Source organism: Crocuta crocuta, unplaced genomic scaffold (genome assembly GCF_008692635.1).
Source record: "Crocuta crocuta isolate KB4526 unplaced genomic scaffold, BGI_CrCroc_1.0 scaffold751, whole genome shotgun sequence".
NCBI lineage: Eukaryota > Metazoa > Chordata > Mammalia > Carnivora > Hyaenidae > Crocuta > Crocuta crocuta.
The window spans coordinates 2664522-2680239 of record NW_027530353.1 but is presented as its reverse complement, the minus strand read 5'-3'; the positions used below and the strand labels follow the sequence as shown (position 1 = coordinate 2680239).

Genomic DNA, 15718 nt, shown 5'->3' with positions numbered 1-15718 from the left:
CCCAAGGATGGGACCTGCCTGCCAAAAACAGAACTCCTTTGGGCTAAAGATGAGTCCCATGTCCTAACACGATAGGGGATAACGCGCGTTCCTTCTTTGTCTTTAGTCATGGGACATTTTTTTCCGAAACACCAATGCCGGAGCGCCCCCAGGCACCGCCTACCAGAGCCCGCTCCCCCTGGGCGCAGGCTCGCTGTCTGCCGTGGCCCGCGTGCAGCCCCTGGTGGAAGCCCAGCCCAACGTGGACAAGCTGGTGGAGGACCACCTGGCAGTGCAGTCACTCATCAGAGCCTACCAGGTAAGGCACCAGCCGGCGCGGTGCATCTGCCACACTGGGCGCCCCAGGTGACGTGGCCTGTGATAGCACCCCACTGGCCGTGAACACGCCCTCCCTGCGGGGGTCCTGGGGAACATGCTGAGATATACCCCAACAAAAGGAGCCAGGACAACCTGACCCTGCTTGAGCAGGTGTAAACATCTCCTTATTTTTTCCCATAAGGTGGCAAGAAAACTCTGTAGGCAGAGAAAGACGGTCATGGCTGGGGAGCGGGGAGGGGTGCTGACCACCGAGAGGGAGCAAGAGGGATGTGTCCCTTCTCAGCCGCCAGCGCCCAGATACAATAAGAGAAAATGAACCCGTAGAGTTGGGGACAGAAGCTGAGCCTGAAGATGCATGAGGGCAGGGCGACGTTCAGAAACGTGCCAGTTAGTGGCCAGCACCACCGAAGGGGGGTTTCAGGGTGAGTGGGGCTCCCCTGACCTTTCTCCACCTGGCGGGGAAGAGCCCAGAATTCAGACCTGAGCACCTATTCTGAGTGTAGCCCGAGGAGGACAGGAGAAGTCGGTCCTGGGGTGTCCCTCCCAGGGTCCCTGGGCTCGCTGCAGCCTCCTTGTCTGCAGTCTCTCTCCAGGAGATGCCACCGCTGGGGCAGGTGGCATGGGGGGCAGGTGGCACAGGGGAGGGCAGTGGGTCCTGGCCAGCGGACAGAGACGCTCTAAGCCAGTGGCCAGCAGTGCTCTCCAGCGTTTTTCAATTGAAAGGCATATTGGGCAGCTTCTGACTGTTACCTGCCTCCTGCTGCCTCAGTAACATCACCTGGTCCCACTGGCTACCTCAGTAGCCACCCCTTTGCAAAGAGCAAACAATCGTGGGTGAAACAGCCAAGACTTAAACAAAATTGGGAGGGATTTTCTTCCTCCTCTTGCTCCTCGGGCATTTGGGATCAGATGTGAACCCCCATGCCTCTTGGCGGGGCTGGGTGCAGGGCGGACCCCCGGTGGCCACCATGCACCCCCCACCCCCCAGCCCTGGGCCAGCACCTGCTCATCCCTTCCCAGGGTGCACAGGTGCTGAGCTGCGCGGCTTCACGCAGGAGTGAGCGCCCAGCGCGTCCTGCTCCGCTTACCCAGGGGCCGCAGGGCTCCCCACAGATGGATCTCTGAACCGCCAGGTTCATCTGTGAGCACAAAGCATGTTTCACAACTATAACTAATCTTGTTGCTTTGGGTTCAGGTTGGACCAGGTATAACGTCCCCCACAGCCCGGGTCCTGCTAACGCCTGCCTGTGTTATTGCTTCCAGGTCAGGGGTCACCACATTGCAAAGCTTGATCCTCTCGGCATTAGTTGTGTAAATTTTGATGATGCTCCGGTAACTGTGTCTTCAAACGTGGGTGAGAATGCGTCTGTAAACGCTAATTTTAATGTAATTTTACTTTTTTTTACCCCTTCCCTCTTTTTTTTCTCCTGTCCTCTTGTGTGTGACCCCTCCCTCGCTGGCCCGCTCATAGATACGAGGGCACCATGTAGCACAGCTGGACCCCCTGGGAATTTTGGATGCCGACCTGGACTCTTCCGTGCCCGCTGACATTATCTCATCCACAGACAAACNGTGTGTGCAGGCACGAGGGAGAGACTCTGAAGTTTCCTTCGTTCTGATCACTTGGTATTTAGTGTCTTTGGGACGAGTTAACGTTTATCCCAGCTTTTCATCCAGACAGTACGAGCTCAATTGTCTGGGTCTCAAAATTGGAGAGTAAAATTTGGGGCAGCAAAGGTTTGTGGCACAGAGGAAAAGATGGCCAAGCCGGGCAGGCGGGCCAGAAGACGTGCCTGAGGCCAGCTCTGCCGGCTGGGTCTCCAGATCCCGGTGCAACGCGGCCTCCTCCCCTCCCAGACCTCGCTCGGGGCCATCAGCAGGCGCTGAGCTCCCAGACGCGCCGCATGGCCGCCTGTAGCGGGCAGGCCCATGACGCCCCAGCCGTCAGTCTGCAAAAGCTGGTGATCACACTGAGGAAACTTTGGAAGGCGTCCCGGCGTGCAGGGAGGCGTGTGTGTGGTGCTCGGGCACTTGCTGTCACACATCCCCACCCTTCCTCTGCCGCGAAGCACAGAGTGCTAGGCTCCCCCCACAGCCGCTTTCTCCAGTTAATCTGCTCTCGGTCACCATGCCGCTAACCTGTGCTGAGACGTGACTGATCTTGAAATGGCCAGGTGTCCACAGACGCACCGTGCATGCTAATAAAACTGACAATTGCCTACCTGCCTAATGCTGCTCTCTGGCGGGGGACAGAACTCGCCGCCTCCAGGAACAGTCTCCCACACCCTGTGACGTGCCAGTGCCCTGTAGGGCTAGGTTTCAGCCCAAATCGGCTCGGGTCAGCGGCGGCCGTGTGTTGCTGCTGTCTCCACTGGGCTTCCTCCCCACCACACAGCCTTGCAGCACTCAGGCCACACTCTATCTACCTCTGCTTGCCTGTCCCTGGCCGGGAATGGCTGGGGCCCTGGCCTCTCTCCAGAGGCCGGTGAGGGCCTGGGAGGCTAGTGTTTCCAGACACAGAAGGTGGGGGCTGCCGTCTCCTACCTGCCACTGCAACCCCTTCCCCGGGGACATCCCTGCTGGTATTAAAGTGGACCTTTCCTGCTGGTTCTCGGCTCTCACTAGAATTGCAGGGAGGGGCGTGAGGCTGGGGAGGCCAGGGCCAGGGTGCAGCCTGCAGGCACCGGCCCAGGATGCTTACTGGTCCCCCGCCTGCTCTGTGCAGGGTAGGAAGCCTGTGGACTCTGCAGTGTTCTGCTCACAGCGCTGGCCCAGGCAGGAGGCAGGGTGAGGGCAGGGCCTCCATCATGCTTTCTAGTTCTTTCTGGGCTGCCATGGCCTCCCCTTACATTCTACCTTAGAATAGCATCCTTGGGCATTAGTGCTTGTGTGAGGTTGAGTGTCAGCATGGCAAAGGTGAAGGGTAAGAGGACGTGATACAGCAGGAGAGTCACACAGTCGTGACCCGGGAGCCCCCCCACCCCACCCCGTGCTCTCATGAGGAAGAGCTGCTGCGCCCCTGGCCCAGAGCCCTTCAGAACCAGTAGGAGGTTGGAGAGCAGCCCCAGCTTTGCAGGGGAAAGTGCATTTTCATCCCAAGAATTTGGAATAGTTGTGCTGAATTCTTAAAAACTGGAAATAGGGAATCTGAAGAAGTGTTAGTTTGGTGTGTGCAGGTCTTTGGGAAAACAGCCGGTCCAGCCGGACTGCTGCTCGTGGACCCGTGGCCTCCTGTGGGCTGCGGGCCTGGGCTTGGCTCCAGCCCCCTTGGTGGGAACCCCGGCTCTGCCTCCTCGTCTGTGAGGCTATTGCAAAGTTAGTCCTTAGGATGCTGCCTGGAGCTTCCTAAGCTCCATGGAGTTGTGAGCTAGTGCGGTTATTAACAGCCTGCAGAGATCACTAGATGCCAGACCCCGTGGTCATAATGAGAGAAATTGAGAAACTGAGGAGCAGGCAGCCTGGGGTCACAGCAGAGTCCGTAGTGGTGAGGGACCCAGAGCCGGGCCCAGAGCAGGGTGGTGAGGGAGCCCAGAGCCAGGCCCAGAGCAGGGTGGTGAGGGAGCCCAGAGCCAGGCCCGGAGCAGGGTGGTGAGGGGGCCTGGAGCAGGGTGGTGAGGGAGCTCAGAGCAGGGTGGCGAGGGAGCCCAGAGCCAGGCCCAGAGCAGGGCAGTGAAGGAACTCAGGGTGGTGAGGGAGCCCAGAGCCAGGCCCAGAGCAGGGTGGTGAGGGAGCTCAGAGCAGGGTGGTGAGGGAGCCCAGAGCCAGGCCCAGAGCAGGGCAGTGAAGGAACTCAGACAGGGTGGTGAGGGAGCCCAGAGCTGGGCTCAGAGCAGGGTGGTGAGGGAGCCCCAGAGCTGGGTCCAGAGCAGGGTGACCTGCACGTTCCATATGGAGGTCTCTGAGAAGCACCACCTGGTCACGTGGCAACTTCCTGGGGCCTGGGACCCTCCTGCACCGCCTTCTGGCTGACGTCACCTCACGGAGGCCGGCACAATTTTTCCATCCTCTTGTGGGGAAACTGAGGCTGGGGAGAGGCTAGCTTCACACACGTTTGGGAGCACGTTCTCCTCCTAGAGTGTGGGGGCGCAGGCTGGGCAGACATGGGCCCGGGGGGACGGGGGACCAGCAGCACGCAGTTTCCTGGGACCGCTGAACTGGTGTGCGCCCCAGTGGGGCACATGTCCGCTCAGAGTTGTTTTAAAGACAGTGGATTACATGAAGTAGTTTCTGCTAAGCTCTTACTTTTGGCCTGTTTTGAGACGGGGAAATGCTGGCCTGGGGTCTGTATCTTAATGTCTCTCGGCCTCCGGCACCTGAAGTAACAGGTGGGAAGGTGATGAGCAGCCAGGCTCGCACTTGTTCCAGCAGGCTCTGCAGCGCTTCCAGGCAGCCAGGGTACCAGGGTTAGGTCGGATGTGGCGCACGGACACACTGCCGGTGTGGCAGGAGTGTTGTTGAGGTGGGGATTACTTCAACTAAGATTTTAAATTCAACTAATGTGTGTACAGTTTCTGAAGGGTCCACAATCAGGTAGGTGATTCCTAGGAACGGGGCACCTAATCTGGTGCCAGCTGTCCCAGGTGGGCCCCAGACACACGTCTTCACCTGTATCAGGCTGTACCATCAACCCATGCCCATGGAGGAGGGTCAGGAGCACTGGCCCCAGATGCCCGGGCACACCTTCCCCTTGAACCCTGGGGCATTCCTTGGGAGGTACAGACAGGATTGGGTTTCCTAGCGAGGCTTCTTCTGGTTGATGGGAAAGACGCGTCAGGGTATGGATGGAAAAGTCCAGACAGAGAGTCCTGTGGGGTCGGGACATTGCCGTCTTCACTACAGACTGTAGACACAGCCACACAGCCATGTTGCCACATCGCTCTTTGGTTCCCCTGCACATGTGCACAGAAGTGTTCACATGGTGAGTGTGCAGTAGAGCCCTGTGGGTAAAAGTCACGTACACACTTTAGTTAGGAACGCTTCATGCTAGGGGTGCCTGGGGGGCTCAGTCGGTTGGTTAAGCATCCGACTTCGGCTCAGGTTGTGATCTCACGGTTCGTGGGTTCGAGCCCCGTGTCAGGCTCTGTGCTGACAGCTCAGAGCCTGGAGCCTGCTTCAGATTCTGTATCTCCCTCTCTTTGACCTTCCCCTGTTCATGCTGTCTCTGTCTCTCAGAAATAAATAAAAACGTTTAAAAAAAAAAAAAGACATAAAAAAGGAACACTCCATGCTAAAAAGTGCCGTCAGGGGTGTTCCTCACATCCAGACCACTGTCACAGGTGGGATACAGTGGAAAGTTTGAAACATGGCGAGAATCACCAGCTTGTGACGCAGAGACAGGGAGTGAGCAAATACTGTTGGAGAAATGGGGCCAGTAGACTTGCTGGTGCAGAGTTGCCACAAAGTTGTCAACTCCAGAAGTTTGTCAAGCCAGTCCTGTCTGTGAAGTCCAACAACACAAGGTGTGCCTATAGTTAGTTACAAAGCCAAGTCAGAAGTCCAAGATCACGGTAGCATTGACGCTTAAGTGCATTGGCCTGGGAGTGGGGGGTTTGGGGGAGCGGGGCATAGTGTCGCTCTCTGTCCTCCCTGCCTGCTCCAGTGTTCCACGTCCCCCAGGGCCAGTTGTGCTCCCTTGATGGCCAGGGAGAAAAACTATAATAGAGTTGATTGCTTTAGTCAACTTTCCTAATTTCAGAGCAACAGAGAACCATTCACCTAACGTTTAGGGGCTGCTGTGTGTGGCATGTGGAGCCACTAGACACCCGAGTGAAGAGCTGGGGATCAGGCTTGAGGTGAGGCAGGGCCACGGGGGCCGTGCCTTGCAGAGGTGTCCTGCTGGACGCCCCGGGGCACCGTGGCCGAATCCCAACCTCTCCATGGCCATCGCAGTATTGAATGCTCATCAAGGAGTAGTGTGCGGATTGCTGGGGCCCCCGTGCATTTTCTATAGGCGACAGCCAGAGTCCTACCTTCCCCTTCACTCGCCTTAGGCTGGTGTCTTTGTTCACATCTTATTTAAAAGGATGGAGTACAGATAGAAATGAATGTGTCCATGTCACCAGTACAGAGTGAACAAATGGAAACATTTCAAGTCATGTCGTGTATTGCCTGTAGACTGTTAATAGATGTAGCCCCTGCAGTTCCCTGTTGGGCAGGGGTGGCCCCCAGGCAGTGCCTGTGGCCGCCTGGCATGGTCCTGTGTCTTGAGTCTGAGGATTGGAGGAGAAAAATGAAGATTCTGTATTCTTGCCTTAAGCTGAGCATACACACTTCTGCGCGAAACTCGATCTGTTGTCTTAAGAGCCAGTGGCTTTGCGGTCTTTGCTGGGTGCTGCTGTCCCCACAGGCAAGGAGGGGGGCTTACCGTCCAGAGCAGGGGTCCCCGCCTGTCCTGCCTCAGAGGTTTCACTCTCAGTCCCCAAGGCGGCATCCGCTGGCCTTCCTCTGCACTCCCAGGGCGGGAAACAGCTGTAGTGACCATCAGGCCTGGGTGCCCCACTACCACGAACCTCCCCGGCCCCAGCCCCCCGGCTCACGGCCCCTCCTGGGTGCCCAGGGTCAGGAAACCACTTTGTGCGTCCACACTAACATCTGGGTTTTCACCAGCAGCCCGGAAAGTGCTGGGAACAGTCCAGCCACTGAAAAGCTTACAGCAGGGGCCCTTTGTGCAGCCCCCGGGTGGTTTCTCTGCAGCCAGGCTCCCCCCCAGCTCTGCCGTCTCACCGGGGGGCGGGGGGGGCGGGGGACCGAGGACCCACAGGTGTCCTCTGGGACCCATCCGAGTCTGGAGGTGTAGGGTCTGGTCTGTTGCCCGGTGCTCCGATTCTGAGGACCATCTGCTAGACATCAGGCCTTCTTTTCTTTTCCCGAAGCCAGCTGGGCTGGGGGGGCCTGACCTTCCGGGAGAGCCCTGTGTCAGCTTCTTCTGGATGGGTCGGGAGGAGGTCTCGCTGGTGCTGCCAGTGGCTGGCCCGCATCCCTCCCTCAGGATCGCCTTGGTCCTGCTCTTCCTGAGCGCTTTCCACACTTACCCCTGAGCCCCACCCTGTTCCCCTTTGGTGTCTGTCTGTGTGCTGGTGTCCGTGCTCCCCATGACCTTGGTGACGGTTCAGGGTTGGGGTGTCTGGGTCCTCAACTAACTCTCGCTGTCTTTTTCCTCCTGCGCTCACCCATGCCACCTCACTCTGCCTCTCAGACCTTGCAGTTTTCAAGGAACGACTCCGAATGCTAACCGTAGGAGGTAGGAAAATAACGAGCCTCTCCCCTTTCTGGAGCCGAGGACTTCATTTGAGCAGGATGTGCAACTTTTCCCAGCATGCCATTTGGGGAAAGTTGACTGTTAATTGTCCCGTCATTCGGCTGCCACCCAGCAGGGGGAGCCACTTCTGTGTCATCTCTGTCCCTGTACATTCTCACCTCCTGGCGTGTCTGGCCGCCGCTTCACTGAGCTTGTCTGGGGCAAGCTGCCTGTCGCTCCTGCCGGAGCCGGCGGAGCCTGAGGCCACCACGGGCCGTGTGCATGTTGGCTCATCCTTCCCTCCACCTTCCATGCTGTGCCTTCCATGGGGCTCTGGATTCTTTAAGATTCTGCTTCCCGGGCATTTCGGACAAGATCTCTCTTTGATCTTGCCGTGTGTGAAGGATACTGAAGTATCATAAACACGTACTTCATGAAGTAAGGAATCCTCAGTGACCCGTGCTTCTGGGCAAAGCACCTTTGAGGAATCCAGAGTGAGGTGCTGGGGGCCATCTGCCTGTTGTCAGCTCCCCCCTTCCCCCACCGGTGGCCAGTCTTCCCTGCGCCAGCTGGCGCTCAGAGGGTCTCTTTTCTTCCATCTTTCCTCCCACAGCTGTGACTCTCGTCCTGACCACACTTGCTGTGAGATCACTGGAGGTTCATAGCAGCAGTAAGAATTCACAGGGGACCCCGTGCCAGTGTGGCCACAGGTCCTTCCTGCCGCCCTTCTCAGCCCCAGCCGCTTCCCCTCCATTCCACCCCCACGTAACCATGGCAGCCACTATCCTGGTCTCCAGTTCTGTGATTCGTCATTTCAGGGATGTTATGCAAATACAATCACAATACATCACATTTTGGAATTGGTGTTTTCAGTCAACGTGATTTTTCTGGGGTTTGAGCCAAGCTGCTCTGTCACACCGGCTTGTCCCTCCTTGCTGAGCAGCACCCCTTACCATGAGCTCCTGCTGTTTTTTCCACTCTTCACTCACTGGGGGACCCTCGCGTGGTTCCCATTCTCTGGTTCATAGGGTCTTTTGAGGGGCAAAATTTTAAATTTTGATGAGGTTCAGTTTGTAAGTTTTCCCTTTGATGGATTGTGCTTTTGTTGCACAAGCCTACGAACCTGAAGATTGTCTCCTGTGTATTTTTTTAATAGTTTTTCTAGATTTGCATTTGACATTTAAATCTGTGATCCATTTTGAGTTAGTTTCTGAGTAAAACATGAAGTTTAGGTCAGGTTGTTTTTGTTTTTGTCTTTTGCCTATGGATGTCCGGTTGCTCCAACACCATTAACTGGAAAGTCTGTCTTCCTTTTGTTGAATTGCTCTTGCACTTCTGTCAGAGATCCATTGGCCTGACTTGTGTGTGTCTGTCCCCACACTGTCCTCGCCACCGCTGTCACTCTCGTGGTTACTTTCCTGCTTCACAGCTGCCTGTGGCTGCTCTCGGGCCTTTCTCCTTCTGGAGAAATCTGAGAAAGGGCTAGTTTACATAACGACTCGCTGACGTTTTGGTAACAATGGTGCTAACCCTACAGCTCAGGGTTTAAGAGATTTGCTACCTTTCCTCCATTGCCTCCCAGTCCATGGACGTTGTATGCTGCTCCATTTATTTACATCTTTTTTTATTTCTTTCTTCAGCTTTTTGTACTTTTCAGTGTACCAGTTCTGTATGTGTTTTGTTAGATTTATACCCAAGACTCTTTTCCCTGTTAATATTGGTGTCTACGTATCATTACCAATATTTAGAAATAGAATTGATTTTTGCATTTACATTGTATCCTGGGTCTCGCTGGGTTCACTTATTCTAGGACTTTTTTTTTCTTTTTTGGTAGAGTATTTAGGATTTTCTGTGTAGACAATCATGTCGCCTGACAATAGGAACAATTATTTCTTCCTTTCCAATCTGTGTGCCTTTTGTTTCCTTTTCATGCCAAATTGCCCTAGCTAGAACTTGGAGCACTGTGTTGAGTAAGAGTGCTGAAAATGTACTTCTTTGCCTGTTTCTGATCTTAGGGGGAAGTATAATACTAAACGTGGATTTTTTTGTAGATGCTATCAACTTGAGGAAATTCCTTTCTGTGTGTGAAAATTTTCTGTCTCTAATGATATAATTGCATAATTTTTTTTCTTTAACCTGTTAATATGGTAGATTACATTGATTTTCAAATACTGAATCAAGCTTGTGTTACAAACTTCTCTTGGTTATGGTATATAATTTTTTATACATACTCCTGCAACTACTCATTTCTTGTATCTATATTAATGAGGGAGGTTCGTCTGTAATTTTCTTTTTCAACTGCCTTTGTCTGCTCTTTGTGTCAGGGTAATTCTAGCCTAATAAAATGAGGGTTTTTTTTCTTTTCTGTTTTCTGTTTTGGAAGAGATTGCATAGTATTGATGTCCATTCTTATTTAAATATTTGGTAGAGTTGTGCCTGGGTGGCCCATTGTGGCGGTTAAGTGTCCAACTCTTGATTTCAGCTCAGGTCACGATCTCCTAGTTCATGGGATCAGACCCCATATAGGGCTCTGCAGTGACAGCACCGAGCCTGCTTGGGATTCTCTCCCTCCTCTCTCTCAAAAATAAACAAACTTTTTTTTTTAATACTTAAACATTTTGTAGAATTCTCCAACAAAACCATCTGGGTTTGGAGTTTCCTTTTTCAGAAACTATGTATTTATGAATTCAGTATCCTTAATAGTGGTGGAGCTATTGCAAATTGTTTCATATTGGATGAGGAATAGCAGTTTGTATTGTTCTGGAAATGGTTCATTTCATCTGAGTTGTCAAGTGTACGTTGAACATGTATAGAGTTGTTCGAAGTATTCCCATAGTATTTTTTTTTATTTCACCAGGGTCTGTATTGATAGCCGGTTTTATTCCTCATATTGGTAATTTGTGTCTTTTTCTATACGAGTCTTATTACAGATTTGTCAGTGCTATTGATCTTTTCAAAGAACTAGCTCCTTGTTGCATTGATTTTTTTCTTTTGTTTTGCTGTTTTCAATTTCAATTGATTTCGGTTGATGTCTGCTCTTTATTATTTCCTTACTTCTGCTTTCTGTGTGGTGTTCCCCCCTCCTTTTCTAGGTTCTTGGGGTAGGAGCTTATATTACTGACCTAAGACTTTTCCTNCTTGAACCCACGAACCGCGAGATCATGACCTGAGCGAAAGTCGGACGCTTAACCAACTAAGCCACCCGGGCGCCCCTGACTTTTCCGCTTCTTAATGTGTGTGTTTACTGCTATAAATTTCTGTCCGGGAACTGCATTAGCCGTCCCAAATGTTTCGGTATGTCGTACTTCCTTTTTCATTCAGTTCAGTGCAGTAACATCCTTTAACACTTCCTCTGTGCCTCGTGGATTATTTAGGGGCATGTTCCTTTTGCCTTTTTGTTACTGATTTCTGATTTGATTCCTTTGTGGTTAGAGGATGTACTATGTATGACTTTAATTCTGCTAAACTTGTTGAGGATTTTTATGGCCCAGCGTGTTGTCTGTCTTGGCATATGTTCCATGGGCACTTGGAGAGAATGTGTGTTCTGCTGCTGTGAGTGATGTGTCCTGTCAGTGCCCATTACATCCTGTTGGTTGCTGCTTGTTGAGTCCTTCTACATCCTTGCCAATTGTCTATTTACTTTTTCAATGAATTACGGAGAGAGAAGAGTTGAAGTCTCTAACCTTAGCTGTAGGTTTCTCTGTTTCTCCTTTTGGTCCTCGGTTTTTGGTGCACATATTTTGTAGCTCCACTCTTGGGTGCGTGTGGAATTAGGATTCCTGTATCCTAGGTGGATTGACTTGTCATCATGTGACACCCCCTCTGTGTCTAGTAATTTTGTTTACTCTGATTTTTTTTTTTAATGTTTTATTTATTTCTGAGAGAGAGACAGACAGACAGCATGAGCAGAGGAGGGTCAGAGAGAGAGGGAGATACAGAATCTGAAACAGGCTCCAGGCTCTGAGCTAGCTATCAGCATAGAGCTCGATGCAGGGCTCGAACCCACAAACCATGAGATCATGACCTGAGCCAAAGTCAGACGCTTAACCGACTGAGCGACCCAGGTGCCCCTCTTTGCTCTGATTTCTAAATTAGCTGATAATAATAGAGCCACCTCTGCTTTTGCTTGGGTATACATGTTATATCTTTTTCCATCCTTTTACTTTTAGTCTGTATGATTGTAGCTGAAGTGGATTTCTTAGACAAGCATTTAGTTGGGTCCTGTTTTTTTGGGTTTTTTTGGGTTTTTTTAGTCAATCTCTGTCTTCTAATTAGTATATTTAGTTTATTATATTAGTTATAAACTATATTATATATTATAGTTATATAGTTATATATTAGTAAATTTAGTTCATTTATATTTAACGTAACTATTGTTATGCTAGAGCTTAAGTCAAATACTTTTTTCTTTTTTGTCTTTTTTTATTTCTTTGCCTTTTTTCCTGACTTCATATGGGTCTTTAAGCCTATATTTTAAATTTTACTTGTTTATTTAAGTTTACTAATTTTTTTTTTTTAGTAATCTCTACACCCAATATTGGGCTCACAACCCTGAGATCAAGAGTCATATGCTCTTCTGATTGAGCCAGCCAGGGACCCCAAGCCAACATTTTAAAATCCCACTTTTTATTTGTATATAGTATTTTCGGTCATATTTTTGTGTTTTTAGTGGTTTCTTTTTGCTTTTTGTGGTTGTCTAGGTATGATACTATATATATAGCACTTACCACAGTCTACTAGCATCACCGTTTTACAAGTTCAAGTGAAGTATAGAAAGTGTATCTCCCTGTACATCCTGTTACCTTCCCCATTTAAAGTAAAATTGTCTTTTTAATGTTTATTTATTTTTTTGAGAGAGAGAGAGACACAGAGTGTGAGCAGGGGAGGGTCAGAGAGAGGAGACACAGAATCCGAAGCAGGCTCCAGGCTCTGAGCTGTCAGCACAGAGCCCAACACGGACCTCAGACTCACAAACTGTGAGATCATGACCTGAGCCGAAGTCGGCCGCTTAACCGACTGAGCCACCCAGGCACCCCAAAAGTAAAATTGTCTTAAATATTTCCTCTGCCTACATTTAGAACCACATCGGACAGATCAGAAGTTTGGCATCAACCATCAAATCAAATTTAGAAGATCCAGGAGGAGTAGGAGTCTGCTTTGTTTGACTGTATTTTTGCCTTCCATGTCCTGGCTTCCTTTAAGAGCCCTTCTGACATCACTTCCTTTCTTTGTAGACCACCTCCAATAGCCATTCCTTAGGTGACAGACTCTTTGCGTTCGCTGCAGCTGAGGATGTCTTCACTTCCCCTTCGTTCCTAAGCATATTGTCTCTGCACACGAGGTTCTGGGGAGATGGCTGTTTCCTCACGCTCCGGAAACCTGTGCGGACCCCGCTCTGCCCCCTTGTTCCTGATGAGAAACCCTTGGTCGTGCGAACGGTTTTCCCTCCAGGTGAGGTGTCCTGGACTCCTGCTGCTTTCGAGACTCTTCGTCTTTAATTTTGAGAAGTTTATGCCGTGTTTTGGCGTGATTGTACTTGGGTTTCTCATGTGAGTTCACACCGCTTCTCGAATCTGTGGGTTAAAGTCTTTGGCCATGTTTGGCGCATTTCAGCCATTATTTTCCGAGTCCCTTTTTTCGGCTTCCCTCTCCGTCCTCCCCTTCTGGGATTCGTGGGCACAACACAGTCTCTTGTTTTATGTCACGTGTCTCCGGGGTTTTCTTCATCCATTCCCCAGTCTGTTTTCTCTCTGTCCTTCAGATTGGTTTATTTCTACTGTTCTGTTTTCAGGGTCCCTAGTCCTATGACCCCTAAAATTCTGCCTTTGAGCCTATCTGCCTACTTTAATGTGGTTATTGTGTTTTGCAGTTTCAGAGTTTCCCATCTGGTCTTTCTTGGCATCCCCAGTCTTTGCAGAGACTCGTTTCCCCACCGTCTCTGTCACATTCTCATTGCTCACCAAAGTCGTCTGACGACGGCTCCTGGGGAGCCCCGGCCAGGTAATCCCCAACGTCCGTGCCACCGGCTGCTGGTATCTGTTGCTTATCTTTCCTCATTCGGTCTGAGATGTTCTTGTTGTAAGGGATTCTTTTATTGAGACCAGGACGTGTGGGTATTATCAGACTTGGAGTGTCGCTCGGAGCTCTGTGAAAGGGCTCGTCTGCACACTGCCGCGGCAGAGAGGGGCCACCTCCTCACTGCCAGGTCAGGGTGGGCGTCCTGGACCTGAAGCCTGGGGACGGGCCACAGATCAGAATGCACGGCAGCCTGGCAAGAGTGTGGTCTGCGTGCTTGGGTAGAGTCGACATTGTCGAAGCTCCCCGTCCTGCTCGGCTGCCCCTCTCCCGACCCTTCAGAGAGAGCAGCTTTGGTTGGGACTTTTTTTTCTGCAGGAGGCCCCAGGTTTCTGGTTCTTTGCCCCAAGTCTGGGATATAGGAGCCCAGAAGGAAATCCAGGGGCCTCCCTGGCTGGTCAGCCTTCTTCTCCACCCTTTGGCATTGTCTGTGTTTTACACAGGACGTCTGGTTTCTAGTTGCAGTTAGAAAAGATAGGAAGACGTCTGCTCCACCTTCCCAGAAACAGGTGTCTGACATTCCATTGCTCACGTGAAGCAGGGCTGGCTGTGCGGAGGCTCGCAGGGGCGGCCCTGAGTAGTCAGATCAGGTGATGAAGGCAAAGAGCTGCATGCTGAGGCCAGGGGCTCTTTATGCTGAAAGGTCATGGCAGGCTGAGGCTCTCTGGGTCAGAATGCTCCCAAGAGCAGCTACGCCTGGTGTCTTCATCGGCTAGAGAAAATGTCCCTCCCCCCACACCCAAATGATTCTGGCTGCCCTCTGTACCTACTGCACCCTGGGTTGTAAACGCCCAGGTTCTCCCCAGGCCGACTAGCAGCAGGACACGGGCATGTGGGGTCACCCACAAAACTGCTACCTCCATGTGAAAAAGCCAGCAACATAAAGCAAAAAGTGTTTGAAAAACAGAATTTGCTTTTAAGACTTAAAAAAAACGTGTGCAGGGGCGCCTGGGTGGCTTAGTCGGTTAAGCGTCCGACTTTCGCTTAGGTCATGATCTCGCGGTTCGTGGGTTCGAGCCCCGCGTCGGGCTCTGTGCTGACTGCCAGCTCAGAGCCTGGAGCCTGTTTCAGTCTGTGACTCCCTCTCTCTCTGACCCTCCCCTGCTCACGCTGTCTCTCTCTATCCTAGAAATAAAAATAAAAAAAAAAAAAAAAAAAAAAACATGTGCAGGGGCGCCTGGGTGGCTTAGTCGGTTAAGCGTCCGACTTTCGCTTAGGTCATGATCTCGCGGTTCGTGGGTTCGAGCCCCGCGTCGGGCTCTGTGCTGACTGCCAGCTCAGAGCCTGGAGCCTGTTTCAGTCTGTGACTCCCTCTCTCTCTGACCCTCCCCTGCTCACGCTTTCTCTCTCTCTCTCTCTCCTAGAAATAAATAAAACATTAAAAAAAAAAAGTGTGCAGACATGTTAAAGACATAAAGGCTACAGTTCCCACAGCAGCTTGAATGGGAACACCTGGGGACTCGCAGCCCACGTATGACCAGCAAGCCGGCTCTGGGGGTGGGGCCTGGAGATGTGTGATCTTACACGCCTCCCAGCGGTTCAGACACACAGCTGTATTTGCCAGCAAGTGCCTGAGTCCGACACTGGGCCGTCGCACCTCGTTGCCACTCGGGGAGGCAGAAGCCAGGACACTGTCTCGCACGGCCAGGTGATGGAGACCTCGGCGTGCTGGCTTAGAGCCCCCCGTCTGGCCCAGTATCTGGGTTGCTGGTGTGAAGTGGCCCTGCCATCACCCCTGCCTGCCGTGTCACCAGACAGTCCGCCAGGTCCCTTCCCCGTGACACTTAGCATGACACGGAACAAGCATCTCATGCCCGAGAAAAAGCCCTCCCTTCACGTCTTTGTCAGTTTGAAAGATGCAGATGAGGAGGCGCCTTGGTGGTTGGCAGCATAGGAAATACTAGCGATTAGTCAGTAGGTCCGTGTTGGTGTGGGATGGGGGGGGGGGGGGGNGGGCCTGCGCAGTCCCGTGTGCAGGATGGGTGCGAGCGTGCGCTTCCCAGAAGGGAGGGACACCCTTCGTCCCGGGCGGCGTTGGCCCCTGCCTTCGCATCCCATCCCCTGCCCGTTACCTCCGCACATAAGACA

General features: G+C 51.9%; 1 protein-coding gene across 1 annotated transcript in view; it reads left to right on the top strand.

Annotated features, from left to right (window-relative positions):
* The window catches only part of OGDH (oxoglutarate dehydrogenase), a 64307-nt gene that overhangs the window by 27567 nt on the left and 21022 nt on the right, over positions 1-15718 (top strand). The window contains exons 3-4 of the mRNA XM_077765809.1: positions 107-298; positions 1582-1672. Coding sequence (XP_077621935.1) covers positions 107-298; positions 1582-1672 — 283 coding nt within the window. The remainder of the gene's footprint in view (positions 1-106; positions 299-1581; positions 1673-15718) is intronic.